Source organism: Clarias gariepinus, chromosome 1 (genome assembly GCF_024256425.1).
Source record: "Clarias gariepinus isolate MV-2021 ecotype Netherlands chromosome 1, CGAR_prim_01v2, whole genome shotgun sequence".
Lineage (NCBI taxonomy): Eukaryota > Metazoa > Chordata > Actinopteri > Siluriformes > Clariidae > Clarias > Clarias gariepinus.
In genome coordinates, this window is record NC_071100.1 from 38,844,011 (window position 1) to 38,861,082 (window position 17,072).

General features: G+C 36.9%; 1 protein-coding gene across 1 annotated transcript in view; it reads left to right on the forward strand.

Moving 5' to 3' along the window:
• si:ch211-106h4.4 (MAM and LDL-receptor class A domain-containing protein 1) overlaps positions 1 to 16,913 on the forward strand; it is a 32,131-nt gene extending 15,218 nt beyond the window's left edge. The window contains exons 23-51 of the mRNA XM_053495534.1: positions 166 to 382; positions 547 to 676; positions 784 to 913; positions 3,136 to 3,214; positions 3,352 to 3,516; positions 5,310 to 5,435; positions 5,880 to 6,095; positions 6,213 to 6,332; positions 6,597 to 6,749; positions 6,920 to 6,999; positions 7,161 to 7,331; positions 7,867 to 8,046; positions 8,124 to 8,232; positions 8,327 to 8,449; positions 8,759 to 8,858; positions 9,227 to 9,389; positions 9,483 to 9,597; positions 11,038 to 11,184; positions 11,267 to 11,454; positions 11,568 to 11,733; positions 12,457 to 12,675; positions 12,897 to 13,075; positions 14,708 to 14,939; positions 15,018 to 15,177; positions 15,274 to 15,388; positions 15,480 to 15,597; positions 15,826 to 15,919; positions 15,997 to 16,066; positions 16,152 to 16,913. Coding sequence (XP_053351509.1) covers positions 166 to 382; positions 547 to 676; positions 784 to 913; positions 3,136 to 3,214; positions 3,352 to 3,516; positions 5,310 to 5,435; positions 5,880 to 6,095; positions 6,213 to 6,332; positions 6,597 to 6,749; positions 6,920 to 6,999; positions 7,161 to 7,331; positions 7,867 to 8,046; positions 8,124 to 8,232; positions 8,327 to 8,449; positions 8,759 to 8,858; positions 9,227 to 9,389; positions 9,483 to 9,597; positions 11,038 to 11,184; positions 11,267 to 11,454; positions 11,568 to 11,733; positions 12,457 to 12,675; positions 12,897 to 13,075; positions 14,708 to 14,939; positions 15,018 to 15,177; positions 15,274 to 15,388; positions 15,480 to 15,597; positions 15,826 to 15,919; positions 15,997 to 16,066; positions 16,152 to 16,166 — 4,080 coding nt within the window. The 3' untranslated portion in view covers positions 16,167 to 16,913. The remainder of the gene's footprint in view (positions 1 to 165; positions 383 to 546; positions 677 to 783; positions 914 to 3,135; positions 3,215 to 3,351; positions 3,517 to 5,309; positions 5,436 to 5,879; positions 6,096 to 6,212; positions 6,333 to 6,596; positions 6,750 to 6,919; positions 7,000 to 7,160; positions 7,332 to 7,866; positions 8,047 to 8,123; positions 8,233 to 8,326; positions 8,450 to 8,758; positions 8,859 to 9,226; positions 9,390 to 9,482; positions 9,598 to 11,037; positions 11,185 to 11,266; positions 11,455 to 11,567; positions 11,734 to 12,456; positions 12,676 to 12,896; positions 13,076 to 14,707; positions 14,940 to 15,017; positions 15,178 to 15,273; positions 15,389 to 15,479; positions 15,598 to 15,825; positions 15,920 to 15,996; positions 16,067 to 16,151) is intronic.
• Positions 16,914 to 17,072: the final 159 nt, after the last annotated feature.

Sequence of the window (17,072 nt, forward strand, 5' to 3'; positions counted from 1 at the left end):
AAATTTTGTAATTTTTTTGGTTGTTTGTTTGTTTTTCTTTTCTTTTTTTTTCTTTGATTTTTTTTCTTCTTTTTTATATAATTTGTTACATAACTTATGGTCTGAATAAGGTCTTTAATTTGAAAGTGAATTTTTAAATTAAAAGTGAAATTTTATCTTACACAGGTTGCATTCAAGGCAAAATTAAGTCCTGGCCAGGACTATTTCATATTTCTGGATGATGTGTCAGTGAGAAATGGAGCTTGCCTTCCCACAGGAAGTTGCGATTTCGAGTCAGGTCTGTGTACATGGGTGAATTCTGACATGGACGACCATGATTGGGTCCATGCAGATGGACATGAGGGTGGTCCTCTTATAGATCACACAACACACACTCCAGATGGTAAGGACAATAACTCTGAGTACTCTATAATTCATACTGTATTTTATTGTTGCTACCACTTTCATTTAACGACTAACAAAAATTTTATCAATCATATTGCTGATTTGTTCTAATTTGTAAATATTAATCAATTAAAACTAATGCATGTCTTGCTCTTTACATAGGCAGGTTTATGTTAAGTCTACCTAAAGTGACCACTTCAGACAACAGCAAAAACATGGCTATGCTCATCTCTGAACTTTTCCAACAAAGCTCTGATTCCTGCCTTTCGTTTTGGTATAATATGAATTACAGGTTCGAGTCTATTACCTCAAACTTTTGTTCCTTAGGAAGTATTTAAAAGTGTAGAGTTACAGACCTGATTCTTGATTTATTTTATTCTGTGTATTCTGTCTCTGCAGTACCACAGGGAACCTAAAAATGTTTTTAGAAGTAGAGAATGAATATAGAATGCTGATTTTTGAAACAAGTGCTGCTGAACACAACTGGAGGAATTTCAATGCCACAGTGTCTGAGACCAAGCCCTATAAGGTGAGCTGGGATTTGGTCATTTTCAGATGTTTTTTTACACCACTAAATATTTCACTGTGGATCTCCTGGGAAATGTTTTCCCAATTTTTAACAACTTCACCAATAAACATAGAGTTTGATGTCTGATGTAAACATTAATCGAAGCTATTGACATTTAACTGTGTCATGCTAGGGTAAGATTGGCTGATTTGATAATTGCATACATGAGCAATCTCATGGTGGCTTAGTGGTTAGCACTGTCGCCTTGCATTTACCAGGATTCAGTTACAATTACATTTAAGCATTTGGCAGACGCTCTTATCCAGAGCGACTTACATTTTTATCTCATTACACATCTGAGCAGTTGAGGGTTAAGGGCCTTGCTCAAGCGCCCAACAGTGGCAACTTGGTGGTTGTGGGGTTTGAACCTGGGATCTTCCGAACCGTAGTCCAATGCCTTAACCACTGAGCTACCCCTGACCCTCCCAGTTCCCTCCTCAGGGTCTGTGTGCAGGAGTTTGCATGTTCTCCCTGTGCTTCGTGGGTTTCCTCTGGGTACTCCGGTTTCCTCCCACAGTCCAAAAACATGCAGATTAGTGCTCCCAAATTGGAATGAGAAATGGGAATAAATACAATTGCTGCCATTGGCCTTCATGGACCCTAGTAGGACTACAGAGGTTTCTAAATATATACAGTCTTATGTATGCAAAAGTTTGGGCACCCCTTGATAAATAACAGATTTTGGTGATTTTTTTTTTATTGAAAAGATGTTAACAGAGTCTCTCTTGGAAAGGGTAAAAATGCAAAATATGTTCAGCAAACATTAATGCATAGTTACTTCTTATACCATAAATTTACCAAAAATTAAAAATAAAACCATTATGACACTGTACCAAAGTGTGGGCACCATACATAATCAGTACTTACTGTAGTAACACTTCCTCTGGCAGATATCACAGTTTGCAAATGCTTTTTATAGCCAGCTAAAAGTCTTTCAATTCTTGTACTTTTTTCTCCCATTCTTCCTTGCAAAATGCTTCTAGTTCTGTAATATTCTTTAGTCGTCTTGCATGCACAGCTCTTTTAAGATCTACCCACAAATTTTTAATGATGTTTAAATCAGGGTCCTGTGATGGCCGTTCCACAAACTTCAGCTTGCGTCTCTTGAGATATCCCATAATGGATTTCAAGGTATGTTGAGGATTGTTGCCCTGTTGTAGAAGCCATTCTCTTTTCAGCTTCAGCTTTTTACAGATGGTGTGATGTTTGCTTCCAGAATTTGCTTGGAATCCAATTTGCTGGAATCAATTCTTCCCTCCACCTGTGCAATGTTTCCTGTGCCACTGGCTGCAACACAACCCCAAAGCATAATAGATCCACCCCCATGCTTAATAGTTGGCAAGGTGCTCTTTTCATGAAATGCTGCTCCTTTTGTTCTCCAAACATGCCTTATTGTGGCCAAAGAGTTCTATTTTACCTTTATCAGTCCACAGCACTTGTTTCCAAAACGCATCAGGCTTCTGTAGATCTTCTGTTGCATACTTCTGATGTCGGATTTTATGATGCGGACTTACTGTAGGTAAGGTTTTCTTCTGCTGACTCTTCCATGAAGGTCTTGTGGAACGGTGCACCACCACTCCTGAGTCTGCAAAATCTTCCTGCAGGTTTTTTGCAGTCAAATGGGGGTTTTGATTTGTCTTTCTGACCAACATATGAGCAGTTCTCTTCTAGAGTTTTCTTGGTCTTCCAGATTTCATCTTGACCTCCACAGTACTGTACCCTTGAACCACCATCTCTTAATTACATTTCTCACTGTGGAAACTGCAAGCTGACACTTTGCTATCTTCTTGTAGCCTTCTCCTGCATTGTGGCATCAATAACTTTCATTTTCAGAGTCTTAAACAGCTGCTTAGGGGAACTCATGGTTGTTGAGTGTCTGCAAGTGTGTCCACAAGGTTTGAAGAGTCAAAGTATTTGTAAAGCTTTGAAATTGCCATTTACTAATGACAGCTGTTGCCATGCATCAGATCTAATGAGCTGATTAAAGTCTGAAACCTTGAGACTTTGGAACTCTTTTGGTGCCCAAACTTTTGCACAGTGCCATAATAATGTTCAATTTATGGCATACAGTAAGAAGTAACTGTGCATCAATGTTTGCTAAATATTGTGCATTTTTTTTCTATTTCCAAGAGAAATGTCTTCAACATTGAAAAAGATATTTTAAGCTTTTTTTTTTCTTCCAGATTGTTCTAGAGGCAGAGTCTGCAAGCGGAGAATTTATTGCTGTGGATGACATAACAGTTACAGAAGGGCAATGTAAAGGTACAGCACATTTATCCTGATTTGTACAGTAATTAAACCAACGGTAGTGGCTGCATATTGCTCATACAAAATAAGCAAATATTGCTATTAGATCTTTTTTTTTTTCTTAAAAAAAAACAATTAACTGCACGATGAAGAGGGGACAGTGGTTCCTGGGGTATTTGTTGGCTGCCAGTTTGAGATGGATAGCTGTGAGTGGAAAGATGTGAGTGTGGGACAGTTTTCCTGGCAGCGGGGCCGCAACGGAACAGCTTCGGATAACACTGGGCCTTTAGTCGACCACACTACTGGCACAGAACTGGGTAAGTCACTCCAATACATATCTCACACTATTAGATTATGTTTTGGTGTGATTCTTTGACAAGCACAGACAAAAAAACATCTCTCTAAATTGGGTGGAGAAAATTATAGATTATTAAATTATATAAGACTATTTAAAAAGAATTTGACATTTAGTGTAATATGTTTTATGAAGTCAAAAACAAGCCATGATACTGTACATTTGATCTAAATTTATACTGTTGGTCCTTCTGACTACCAGCAGCAGTAGTAAGCAGGTCAAAAGATCTGGATTGGTATTCAAATCAAGAAGAACAGGTTAATTGTTCACAAAATATATTTTAAAACCATGGCATGTATAATATGGACAGACAACATCACCAAAATAAAAACAGAGTAAGACCTTGAAATTACAATGTTGATGTGTCTCTGTGATATGGACATGTTAGAGGCTATGTTCTTTGTCACCAAAGATGTGACACCATTTGTAAAAAAAAAAAAAAAAAAAGAAAAAGAAAAAGAAAAAAACATCAACATGCAAAAATGTATAACCTTATTGTGATATTCACAAAAAATTATGGCCAGGTAAACTGAATAACATTAATTATCAGTTATATCATGGGCATTATCAACTTTTGGAGCGGGACAAATGCTACCCTGCTTAGTCCACAACTGAAGGTTATCAGAACGCTCAATGCATCAAGGCCTTCCAACCCAGAGCACTCAAAGGGATCCATGCATCCTGGTTCCAGACACCACAGCACACCCCCAGAGGCTTTCCCAAGAGTCGCAAAGTTCCTTTCAGTTTTTTCATGCAGTTTTGCTAGATTTGTGATATTATGGACAGCCACCAAGGGCTGGTTATACAAATACCATACAAATACCTTGACTGTGATACCAGTTCCTGAAAAAATACTTTTTTTGCTACCAATTTTGTGAGATCCATTGTAACAAACAAAAAATCGTATGATTTAATTTTTTTTCAGTTTGAACTCTTTAGTTTTATATTTCAACACCTTGTAATTTTCCCTCTCAACGTAGATTTACAACATAAATGTAAACCCATTTACTACAACATGAAGTTATCTGTTATAAAGGTTGTGCAAGTTCATCACATATATCAAGTTGAACTAGTAAACAATAAAAAAAATTGTTCTTTATATTAATTAAATGTAAAGATATTAAGAACTAAATGAACAAAACTTTTGCTGCACAGGTTCAGCATCGTGCTTGTTAAGGACACTCACCTTCACATTCTTTATTTGCAAATTTACCTATTCAGAATGTGTGTTGATGCACAACACAGTCAATAAATATCAATTAATACATTTTTAAAAGCCAAGACAAACTGGGAACATTCATATTAACAGATGGCTGCTGTAACTCCCGAACTCATCTTGAGTTCACTCAAAAACGATAAAAAAAAAAATAAATAAAAAAAAACATTACAGTAATGTCAGGGGTTTAACGTGTTCAAGTTGGCCTTTTTTTTTTTAAACATTATTTGCTAAAATCCAGGTCATAGCTTCACCTTCATAATACGAGATAAGGGTAAATCTAGTGCTGAAGAAGAAACAAATATTTAAATTTTACAAATAATTGTAAAGGACATTTATTTTTTAAATCTAAAAAAAGTCAACTTTGCTCTAAATGATGCAGTATAAAGATATTGAATTTTATTGAATATTTTTATTTAATTTTCTCCGCCTCATATTGTTAGATTTAACTAGACTGTCAGACTGATTGTGCCTAGTGAAACTATCCACGGTTCTGTAAATAATTTTAGTGGCCTTACTCCGATTTTCTGTGTTGTTAGGCTGGTATATGGCAGTAGATGCCAATAATGGTGACCAGAACAGCTACGCTGCTTTCCAGAGTCCTGATATGAGACAAGCCAGCTCTGAGTGTGTGCTTGAATTCTACTATCATATGTATGGGGAAGGTAAGATTTCTGCTATTGGACACATTAAAGGAGACACATGCCTATGGTCATCATCAGTAACCTTCTTATTCTAATCAGAATCATGGTGAAGATCTAGCCCCAAAAATCCCAGGAATACTATGTGAGAGATAATAAATCCTACATAGGAAGTCAGTCCATCAGAGAACCATGCAACCATAAACAAATCCATAAACCATAAACCATGAACAAAACCTTGCTTTTAATTAAAGTGGCAGGATTTTATGAGCTGGGAGGAAAACTAATAACCTTAAAGAAGCCACATGTTTCATTAACAACAGCCCAAGCCTGGGACCTACTTCCTCTGATTTTTATCAATAAAAATCATTTTAAAAATAGGGTAGAAGTTGGTGTAATTTAATGGAGATCAGTAATAAAGTTGTTTCCTAGTTGGAATAGATTGATTGTAAATTCTTGTATTTGCAGGAATTGGAGAGTTACAAGTGTTCCTTCAGGAGGGCCTGAGAAAAACCCCAATTTGGTGGAAATCTGGTGATCATGGAGATACGTGGCATCGTGCTGAGGTCGCAATTGGTCGAACTCACCAGGTCTTTACTATAATTTTCGAGGCCACCAGAACTTTCAGTGAGCTTGGTGACATTGCTATAGACGACATTGCTTTTCAGAGATGCTCTCTCCCAGGTACAATCCAGATAAGTATTTCAAATGACTTACAGCTAACAGCTTCACAGCATGGGTGATGATAGAGTAGAAATATATTTGTCTGTTGAACCAGCCCCCTTAACTTTGTTCCTTTAGAGCCTCAGGAGTCATGTCCACCAAATACATTCACATGCTCTAACCATGTGTGTGTGGATGTGAACAGAATCTGTGACTTCAGTGATGACTGCGGGGATGGAAGTGATGAAACACAATGCGGTATGAGACTAATGGGAATTTTTGAGGAATTATTCATAATGAAATAAAGTAACTCGAAATTAAGTTCACTAGATATGTGATATAATCTTTAGCCCTTTATGTCACTGCTTATAGAAGATGCTATAGCAGTTTAATTACAAAATAACAAAGCCCACTGGATGCACAATAAAACATCAAAGTAACCTGAGGGAAGTAGTAAAACGTGCAAATGTGTTACCTGGTAAAGTTAAATTTTGGTGTAATTTGATGTGTGTGGATGGGCAGATGGACTGGCTTATAGGCAGCGCTGCAGTTTTGAGCAGGGTATGTGCTTATGGGACATCAGTGAAGAATGGGCCAGGTGGATGCTGGAAAGAGGAGAGGGGGCGTGGCCACAACGGGGACCACCCAGAGATCACACACGAAACATAGCAGCAGGTATGTGGCAAAATCTATGCATCTGAATAAAGAAATTGAAAAATGTATCAGTGTAATTTAAAACAGAATAACATCTAATTGTTCAGAAAATTAGGCCGTATGTTAATCATGTAATATCTAGAGTAATTATGCCCTTCTAATAAAACCTTTTAAAAAAAAATCTTTTTTAGGCCATTACATTATTCCTGTCGGTCAAAGCCAGACAGCTGAGATCATCTCCAGCACTTTGCTCCCCAGCTCCAACTGCACTGTGAGTCAAATCCTAACTAAGTGGCATGCTGTATATGCGATACAAGACACCGGAGTGAGCCAAAAGTTCCAGTATTGGTTTCACAAAAATGTTTCTTGGGTTTTTTCTTGGGTCTCCTAGCTCCTACACTAAATTTATTCATGGTTCAAATGTTTTCACAGGTTAACTTCTACTACTTTTTCCATGGTGAAAACTCTAAGGACAGTCTTACCATGCGACTGCGGACACTAAGCAGTGGAGATCAGGACACTATTCTCTGGAAGGAGAATGTGACTCATGGATTTCACTGGCAAAGGACAGAGGTCATCTTCTCCTCCTTAGTAAAGACCAAGGTCAGAAAGATTTAAGGTCCAATTATGCGTTTGAGACCATGTCAAATTATTTGATTAATACAGTGGAACCTTGGATTACGAGCATAATTCATTCCGGAAGTGGGCTCGTATTCCAAAACACTCGTAAACCAAATTTATTTTCCCATAGAAACAAAAAATAAAATGTGTTTTACACGCACGCACGTGCTTACAGTGTTATAGTAAACAGTACATGCACACATGGATGTTGATTATATCAGTAAGAGAAGAGCACTAAGACCCAGCAGGGAAGATGATTACCCACAATTCTGCAGTGCAAGAGAGAAAAAAAATGTTGGCTTAGTCGTGATCACGTAACGCTCTGCGTTAAAACAAGAAGCGCATGCGTGATACATGATGGTACTCATAAACCAACACTTGCTCATTTTTCAAGTCAAAATTTATTAAAAATCTTTTTCTCGTCTTGCGGAACACTCACAATCCGAGGTTTCACTGTAGTAACACTAAGAAACATTAAACTGAGCTTGATGAACTAAGTTTGATGTTTTGTTTATAGGTTGTGTTTCATTTTAATGGGAGTGCCAAGAGCAATGAAGAATACATAGCTGTGGATGATGTGTCTTTTTCGCCAAACTGCATTCATGACCCAGACAACAGCAAACTGCCAGTCTCACCCTCTACAGCTCCTCCTACAGTCACCCCAATCATTCCTACATCCACTGAGTCTCCCTGCAAGGTGAAATTAAATTGCTTATGTTGTTGAATACCTTAAATAGACATTGTCTACATTGCTGTTTTTTGTATTTTGCTTAGGAGGATGAGTTTCACTGTTGGAGATCCGCCGGGAGGAAATGCATTGCTACTACATCTTGTTGTGATTACACGATTGATTGTCCCCTAGGAGAAGATGAAGAGACATGCGGTGAGACAATCTTCTTATTGTTTACAGACACTTGTATCCATGTCCATTTCTTAAACATATTCTCTTTTTCTCTTGCTGGGTTATGTTAATCTAGGACCCTGTACATTTGAGAATGGCATTTGCAATTGGAGTGACACAAGTCAGGATAATAACAAGTGGCAAAGAGTGAAAGCTAGTGAGGATACAGAACCTTCAACAGACCACACCACAGGAACAGGTGATAGCACAATACAGCACAAAAACTTGTTAGCATGAAAACTTTGTAGACTTCCCAGCTCCATATAGGGTCCTAATTTGAGATCCCCTATCTGGTATTACTTTTTTGCCAATCTGAAGACATTGATCAGGATTAACAGTTATCTGGTGATAATAAACAGAAACATTTAGGAGAAATTACATAACATTACATTTTGGGTTTTTGAACATTAATTACAATTTTTTTTTTTTTTACACCAAACCAAGATATTTGCTATATATTGGCACCCACACTGCATAGTATTTTACTTTTATTTCTTCATCTTCTCAGGTCACTTCATGTATGTAAATTTGAGTTCAGTGCCATCTGATAATAAAGTGCAGTTTGAGAGCCCTTTACTGCCACCCACCTCCCCATACTGCCAGTTAATGTAAGTAAGGTTATTCCACACTTAATTTCACATTGTATGCATTCTATATGGTGATCTGGTCTAAATCTGGTCATTATGGATTCAACTCGATGATTAATTATTTGTATCAACAATGCTAGAGCTCTATCTCCATCCACTGAGAAGATTTTCAGATTATTTTTTTTACTTTACATTAAGTATATGCTATGCTATTGTCTAATTTTTTCCACCATGGTTTTAAATTAATTTAATTTATTTTATACTTATTGTTTTATTATAAAAGTGAAATGAATCTTGAATATCCAAGGATGTTGAATATCCAGTGATAGGCGTGATATTCAAATACCACAATTAATATGGTCTTTACAAGTCTATGTCACTGTGTTCAGATTTCATTTCCATTTGGGTGGAGAAGATGGTGGTAGAGGTCTAAGTGTGTTTATGCGGAATGAAGAGAATAAAAGTACACAACTCTGGACTCGCACCAACAGCACCAAAAAGGACTGGACTCTGGAGCACCTGCCATTGGGAAAACAACAGCAACGCTTCAGGGTGCGTGTGCGTGTGTGTGTGTGTGTGTGTGTGTGTGCTTGTGCACGTTTCTACTACAGAAATATTTCTTCTATTATTTTATTCTTGTCTCAGATCTTCTTCAGTAGTCCAAGCACATCTCTACAGGATGGTAATAATGCTGTCCATCATGGAGCCTCTATAGATGACATCTCCTTCCTGAACTGTGAAACCTCATATCAACCACCAGGTGGGAGTCAAAGTCCAAATACGGTCTCTGAATAGAAAAAAGGGACAAGCCTTAGCCCAAATTAGTGCAGTCTTCTTATAATTCTGTGTTTATTTGTATGTGTGGTGCATGAGTGATCAAGAACTCGATTTCTGTAAGGTAAAACTATAACTTGTAGTGCAGACAATGTCTTAATCTTAAACGTAAAGCTTGAAAAAAAATATAGAATTGCTGTAGACTGGAACATATATATGAATACAGAAATAATACAGGGTGGTGGAAATTAAATAGGTAATATTTAATGGCTATAGAACTTCTCCATGGTGCACCACCCCATTTTGCTCCTACTGTGCATGCGTGGTTAGACCAGCATTTTCCCGGACATTGACTGAAATGATGTGGACCTCATGAATGGCGTCCAAGAAGTCCAGATCCAGAAGTGATTTTTTTTTTTCCTGTGCGAGTATGAAAAACAGGATGTATACAGGACAAACCCTTGAGGACTTGGAGGTACGGATTCAGACGTTTCTCACCAATATCCCAAATCACTTCCTTTATTCCATCCCCAGGTGTTTAAGGAAACTGTTTGATGCCACCAGTGCCTACGTTGACATTTTAAGAATTGTTTCATTTTCCTATATAATGAAGTGCTATACATTTTGTTTCAATAAAGTTGTATTAAACATATGGATTTTATTACCAATTTTTAATGCCTAGTTACTTTTCACCCACCCTGTAGATCGTACACATGAATTATTTAATGTAGTTCGTTACACAAACATTAACTCAAACACTATAGGTGGGGACAAATGGGGATTGTATTTTGCAATCTTTTACTCTTGGTTAAAATTGCATTGCTGTTTTCTGTCTGAACCACTCCTGAATCTACTTGAGGTTTACCAAAAGGTGCAGTAAGGGCCGAGCGAATTTATAAAGACACATTTGAAGCCCAAAATAAAAAATGAGACACCCTATGGCTTGTTTAGGCATCTGTATATAGTACATGGACCATAAGGGCACAAACTGACCACTTGGAACAGGGTCACAGCAGGAGGCATTTAAACAAAAATAATAATAAAATTTAATCCGTGCTTATAGCCATTTCAGCTATAATTTTAATGATTTTATTCTTAAAAGGTTATTTTAATAAGTCATTCTAAAAAAAATCGAATAAAGCAATTATTTAAAATGTATATTACACAGTATTTTAAATGTGTATGTAAATCTATTACAGTTACATTTGGCCGTATGGTTTCTGCTCTCTCTAAAGTAACTTAAATTTCAGAGAGTAAGTCAAAGTTATTACAGTTGTGCAATTTTAAGGGTAAGTGGAAATATAGTGATCAGCTTACTACTACTTTAACTTACTACAACAACCTGCATAGCTTGAACCATTTAATGCTAAAGGAACTGAACATGAATGATGTAAGATCATACTGTAGCTTCCTTAATGTGCTCCAGGTTTGTCTACTGCTGGCTGCTCCTTTGAGAAAGACCTGTGTGGGTGGGTTCAAGGAAGTATCGGGGACTTTTACTGGCTGAGAAAAACTGGACCAACTGAAACTGTCAATACTGGCCCTGCAGGAGATCACACCACCAGTGGCACAGGTCTGTCAGCCATATGCACTGCGCATCTGAAACATTATCTATCATTTATACATTGTTGTTTCATTGCTGTGTTATTTCGCAGGATATTATCTATATATTGAAAGCTCAGCTCCTAATAGAAGAGGCAGTGTAGCTCTTCTGAAGTCTCCTATACTCCCGTCTGCTGGACAGAATGGATACTGCCTACAAATCCAGTATCACATGTTTGGAGCAACAGTGGGCTCACTAAATATAATTCTACACTCCATTGAATCCAATGTGTCCGCTGTGGTGAGAAGCAGCTATTTTTTTATGTTTTTATTTTTTTTACTAATGATATAAGTCTATTCTTTCACCTTTAGGAACTACAGTAGATTAATCATGGGTACTTTTGACAACACTAGGTGTGGCAGAGGGAGGGCTCTCAGGGGAACGAGTGGCATGTGGCCCAGAGGCATGTGACCCTAAAAGAAGTTCATCAGATATTGATCACGGCTTCAGTGGGTGGAGAAGCTGGAGATATCGCTATAGATGACTTATCATTTACTGAAGGAGCTTGTACTCCCACAGGTACTTTAGAGCATGGCTCATATCCTTGTTTTTTGTTTAAAATAGGCATTTTTTGAATCAGGTATAGTAGTAATGCTATCTTGAAATATTTTTGTTGATTAATGTTGCATAGTATTATGATACAGTATGTGTCCAGTGGCAAGATTGCATTTTTTTTATTATTCTAATATAGTGTGCTAGTGGCAAAATTCATCATATGGTGAAGGTTTGACATTTTTTGCTGTATATACAAATTTAAAAAAGGCTATGGCATTTTTAAGATTAGCTGACCTCAAAGTGAAAAGAAAATTACATTTACATATTGCATTCTGGAGCAGCACAGTGTAACAACTGGATTCCTCCATCTTTAGGGGCCATTCGCCTGAATTCTTCCCCAGCAAATGGGTTTTCTCAGTCTGCTATACATTTATTGAAAATCTATTACAGTCTTGACAAATGGTCATAATATTTTTTTGCTAGAATCAGCAGCAACGCATACTGTTTAATGCCTCCATGCATCATCACTTAATGTATAACAACTCTCGAATTGATCAAGCGCTTAATAAAATATGAGGGTTTAATAGCTTTTCGGGCCTGTCTACAGTATATGTACAGTATAACTAATGTGTTTCTGAAAGACATACATAAATGTAGATATTATTACATTTTGTGCATTTAATATAAGTATGCTGACAATGATATTTGTTGATTTGTTGCTTAAACGATAGTGCTTTTTTGTTTCAGATGGCTTTTGTGACTTTGAAGAGGGGGGCTGTGACTGGACACAGGATGTTGATGATGATCTAGACTGGGTTAGAGGATCAGGAAATACCCCAGTCATTAAATTCCAACCAAACTTTGACCACACAACCAACACAGACAATGGACATTACTTTTACATGGACTCCTCATCTCATGTATCAGGACAGACCGCTAGGATGTTCTCTCCTTTCTTTACTACAGGTACATTAGGATATAACATGCCTTTCACTTTCTGTTATATTTAAATTCATATAAGTGCATGTAAATCATACTCTATTCTATATCTACAGTATGTCTAGTCCTGGAGGTAATTACACTTGGAGATCACTAGGATCAAGTGTATACCTTAGTTAGTTTTACCTACTGCAAATTATTTATGCTTAAGTGTAAGAATCTATTTTCTGGTTTGGGCTTTATTTTAGGAAATGGACAGTGTCTTCATTTATGGTATTATTTGAGTGGGAAGGATGCAGGGACGCTCAATGTGTATCAGAAAAACTCAAATGGAGCCTATTTGCTGCTGCTGAGACAGTCAGGAGAGCAAGGCAAGATGTGGAGATTTGCACAGGTGCCACTAACCAACACTGGCCCAGAATATAGAGTAAGTCCTATAATCATCACTATGCCAGTATTACAGTCATATACCCCTGAGACCTGGTCTCTACTGTTGTATACCTTGTAATTTCTTCTCAGTGTTTCTCTCTATTAGTACCTGATAATTACAAACTTAAAAACCTAAATAGAAAGATGTTAATATAAAATAAATATACCAAACAGACCTCATATAAGAATAATAGGAGGATTTATAGACCATGAAATTGGGAGAAAATGTCATGTCCTAATATGAGGAGATTTGGGTCTCAAGAGTTCAAGGCATTATTATGGATGCTGCAATCCCTGTCATTATACAGTCCGAGCTATCCGATACACAACATCCTGATGAATCCCTAAAGGTATAGTTTAGATCTGGCCCTTTATATTACACTATACTGTAGATTCAAATGTATTCGGACACTGGAGTACCAAACCCCATTCCAAATCCACAGGTATTAATATCAACTTCCTTTTCACTTTTCTGATAGCATCTACTCTTTAAGGCAAGGTTTACCCTATATTTTTTTTTAATGTGGCTGTAAGAATTTGTGCTTATAAAACCACAAGCGTGCAAGAAGCTGGAATTCTTCCAGACCAACCTTGGTTGACTGTGTCTTCATGAACCCTGATTTGCGAATATTGTCATGCTGGAACACAAAAAAAAATCTAGATTATGTTGCAAAAAATGTTGTGTTTGTTCTAGTGTTAACACTTTAGACAGTATTGGTCCTCAGAACCCAAAAATTGGCAATTGAAAAAAATATACTAATACTACTACTACTAATAATAATAATAATAATAGTAACAACATAATGCTAAACCTATTTCTAGGCTTAAAAACTAATTTCAAGGTTGAAATAGCATTATTTTATTTGCAGATATACTTGGTTTACTGTAATTATATACGAAAATATTTGATTAATTTGACTATTTTTAAGATCATTTCACTTAATAAAAAGGTCCAGTAACTAATTATTAAATTCATAACTTGCAACACAATCCATTCCAAAAATTCAGAAAACAAATATTCTAATAAGTGAGTAAACATGGGTAATGACGTTCATCATAAAATTTTTCGTTTGTTACATTTGGTCATGTTAGATTTGTTACGTTCATTACTTATGTTTAATTAAACATAGATTCAGGAGTTTTTTTGTTCACTAGACATTGCATTTGCTTTGCAGTGCATTGCACTGCAGCTCCTGTCATATCAACCTTCACATTTAGAAACTTATGGAGGGAAACCTATTATTATTTGTGTTGCATCACAGCTCTCTTAACTCTTTCGACTATGTTTTTAACCTACTAGATAACCTTGTGATTTTATAAGTACGTCAGATCAGGCTGGATTCTTTCAGACACGACATATGAAAAACTAGTGAATACAATGTGGTTTCAATAAATATTAGTTAATAAATAAATATTGTCTCTTTCTTCCACATTAAGTGGTTTTGACAGTATTTTACAGTATATCTTTTTGTTCTGATTAATCTTTTTCAGATATCTAATTTAGATGGCTTACTTTTACTTTAACTTTATGTATCCATACACAAGTAAATATTATGCTATGGACAGTACTATCTAAACAGCATTTAAAGACACCGGGAAATACTGTAATGCAGGGTGTCTTTTGTTTCAGATCATAGTGGAGGGGATAAAGGGACAGAGTGAGCAAGGCACTTTGGCTGTGGATGATATGCTGTTGTCACACAATTTATGTACCGGTCCAGGCCTCTGTGACTTTGAGGTGAACATGTGCAGCTGGCACAATCTAATGGCTGAGGACAATATGGACTGGCTCCGAAATCAGGGAAACTCTAAAAGCCCCAGCACAGGGCCAAGTGTAGACCACACAACAAACTCCTCCACTGGTAACCTTTTTAAACGTTTACACAGTGCCACTTCTTTAATTGTGTGGCTGTATTGATATACTTCTTATGTTTCTATAGGTTATTATTTATATGTGGACACCACAGTGGGACGCTGGGGGGACAGAGCATTGCTGCTCAGTGAAATCTTTTCCCCAAACAACAGGCGACAGTGCTTTATGTTTTGGTACCACATGTATGGCCACGATGTAGGTACTCTTAATGTATACATCAATAACAGGTAAGAAAAAAACAAAATTGTAACATCAGTTAAGTTAAATACAAATGTAACAGTTCGAAAAAATACACATGTTCTAACTCTGTCTCTCTCACACAGGACACTGCATGATAATGGGGACAGACTTGGATATCTGATTTGGACAGAATCCAGGGATCAGGGAAATGTGTGGTGGAATGCCAGAGTGAACATTAATCAAATAGAACCATTCTGGGTATTAACCCTTATGCATATTAAAAAATTATTTCACCTTGACATTAATTCATAATTATATTGTTTAATATGTATGGCCTTTCATGCAACAGTTCGTGTTTGAGTATCACAAAGGCAAAGACACTGGAGGAGATGTGGCCATTGATGATATACAAATTACTTACACATTATGTGACCCAGAACCGCCTACTCCAGGAGCCTCTTCTAATGGTAAGACATTTTTGTCCTTAGTTCTCTGTTAGGAAATAACATTATAACATTAAAATGGTACTGTTTATGTAAAATGGCACTGTTAACCGAATATTTATGTGTACAATATACATAGTGTGTGGATAATAATATTTATGATCCATCATAAATATTGTGGGGGGGGATTAAAGATTTAATAATGTATCCTGTGTATATACTCATTTGTTTACATTGTGGGATAATTTTCAGGAGTAGGAATAGGTGTGGCAGTTGCAGTAACGTTACTGGTGATCGCCGTAGTCTGCAGCGCCCTTTACATTCTCTGGAGGAGGCGCTCAAACAGGTGTGTTCCAGTTAGGTAAAGATTATTATAAAGGAGATGAAAGAGAAATGGGCTGAAATACTTTGTACTCTTAACAGAGAAAACAGTACAGAGCATTGTGTTCTGGGCAAGAATGAAGTCTATGATCTCTATGACTGTGAACTACAGGTATGCATTTCTAAGCAATACTGATCACAAAGTTTTTTATTCCTATAGTGTGGCTCTCCTATGTGGATAAATATTTTTTTTCCAGGATTCAGAGTCTTGATGGGTGGACGATCAGTTTTACAGTTTATGCGAAGAGGGAGACAAGCTGACCCAGAAGAAACCGCCAACCTTAATGATAATAACTTAATGTCAAAACAACTATGTATAGTCTTATCTGTTTCCTTTGTTTTTATAATACCCATCAAATAAAGTCTCAGTTGGAGATCACCAGATGTTAATTCACTTAGGTCTCGTCTGGGTCAAGAAATGGAATTCCGGAGGAAGAAACAAGTTTCTTGATTCCACATGGAAATATGTAAAACATCTGGAACTAACCAAACTGCTTTGGGAATGACCCCAGCTCTGTCCTAGACAGTAATCATCCGGAACAGATCCTTCTCTGGCTACTGGGTCTATCAGCCATGTGAGACATGTCACACATACCTAATCCCCTCATTCTTCACAGGAACCAGTTTCCTCACTAGTGAGCAAACACACACACATACACACACACACACACACACACACACACTGCAACATCAATATGGAAAATGTGCAATGAGGTGATTAGAAAAAATTTTTTAGCAGTCTGTGGACTTGGGGATGTCTGGAATTTTATGATGAATGGTTACATTGACTAAAACCCCATCCTGATCCGGTATTTTTTTTTTTTTATAGTGCTGACACAGTGTCAGCCATTAATGTTCAAGAAATACTTATACCACTTTATTAGACTGATATGGGATTGTGGTTCTGAGGCCTAATGATTAAGTGTGTCTAGAGAAAAAAATAAAGCATTACTCATGGACGGAAAGTTTTAAAGTTTCTTTTTTCTTACTTTTGTGGTCACCTAACATGACCTATCCAAAGATCTTAGATTTCCATTCTGGGAAAGAAACCATTAAGAGAGAGTTTTACTCAGGACATCAAGCAGTCATTAAGGGTTAACATGGATGCCAGTACAAAA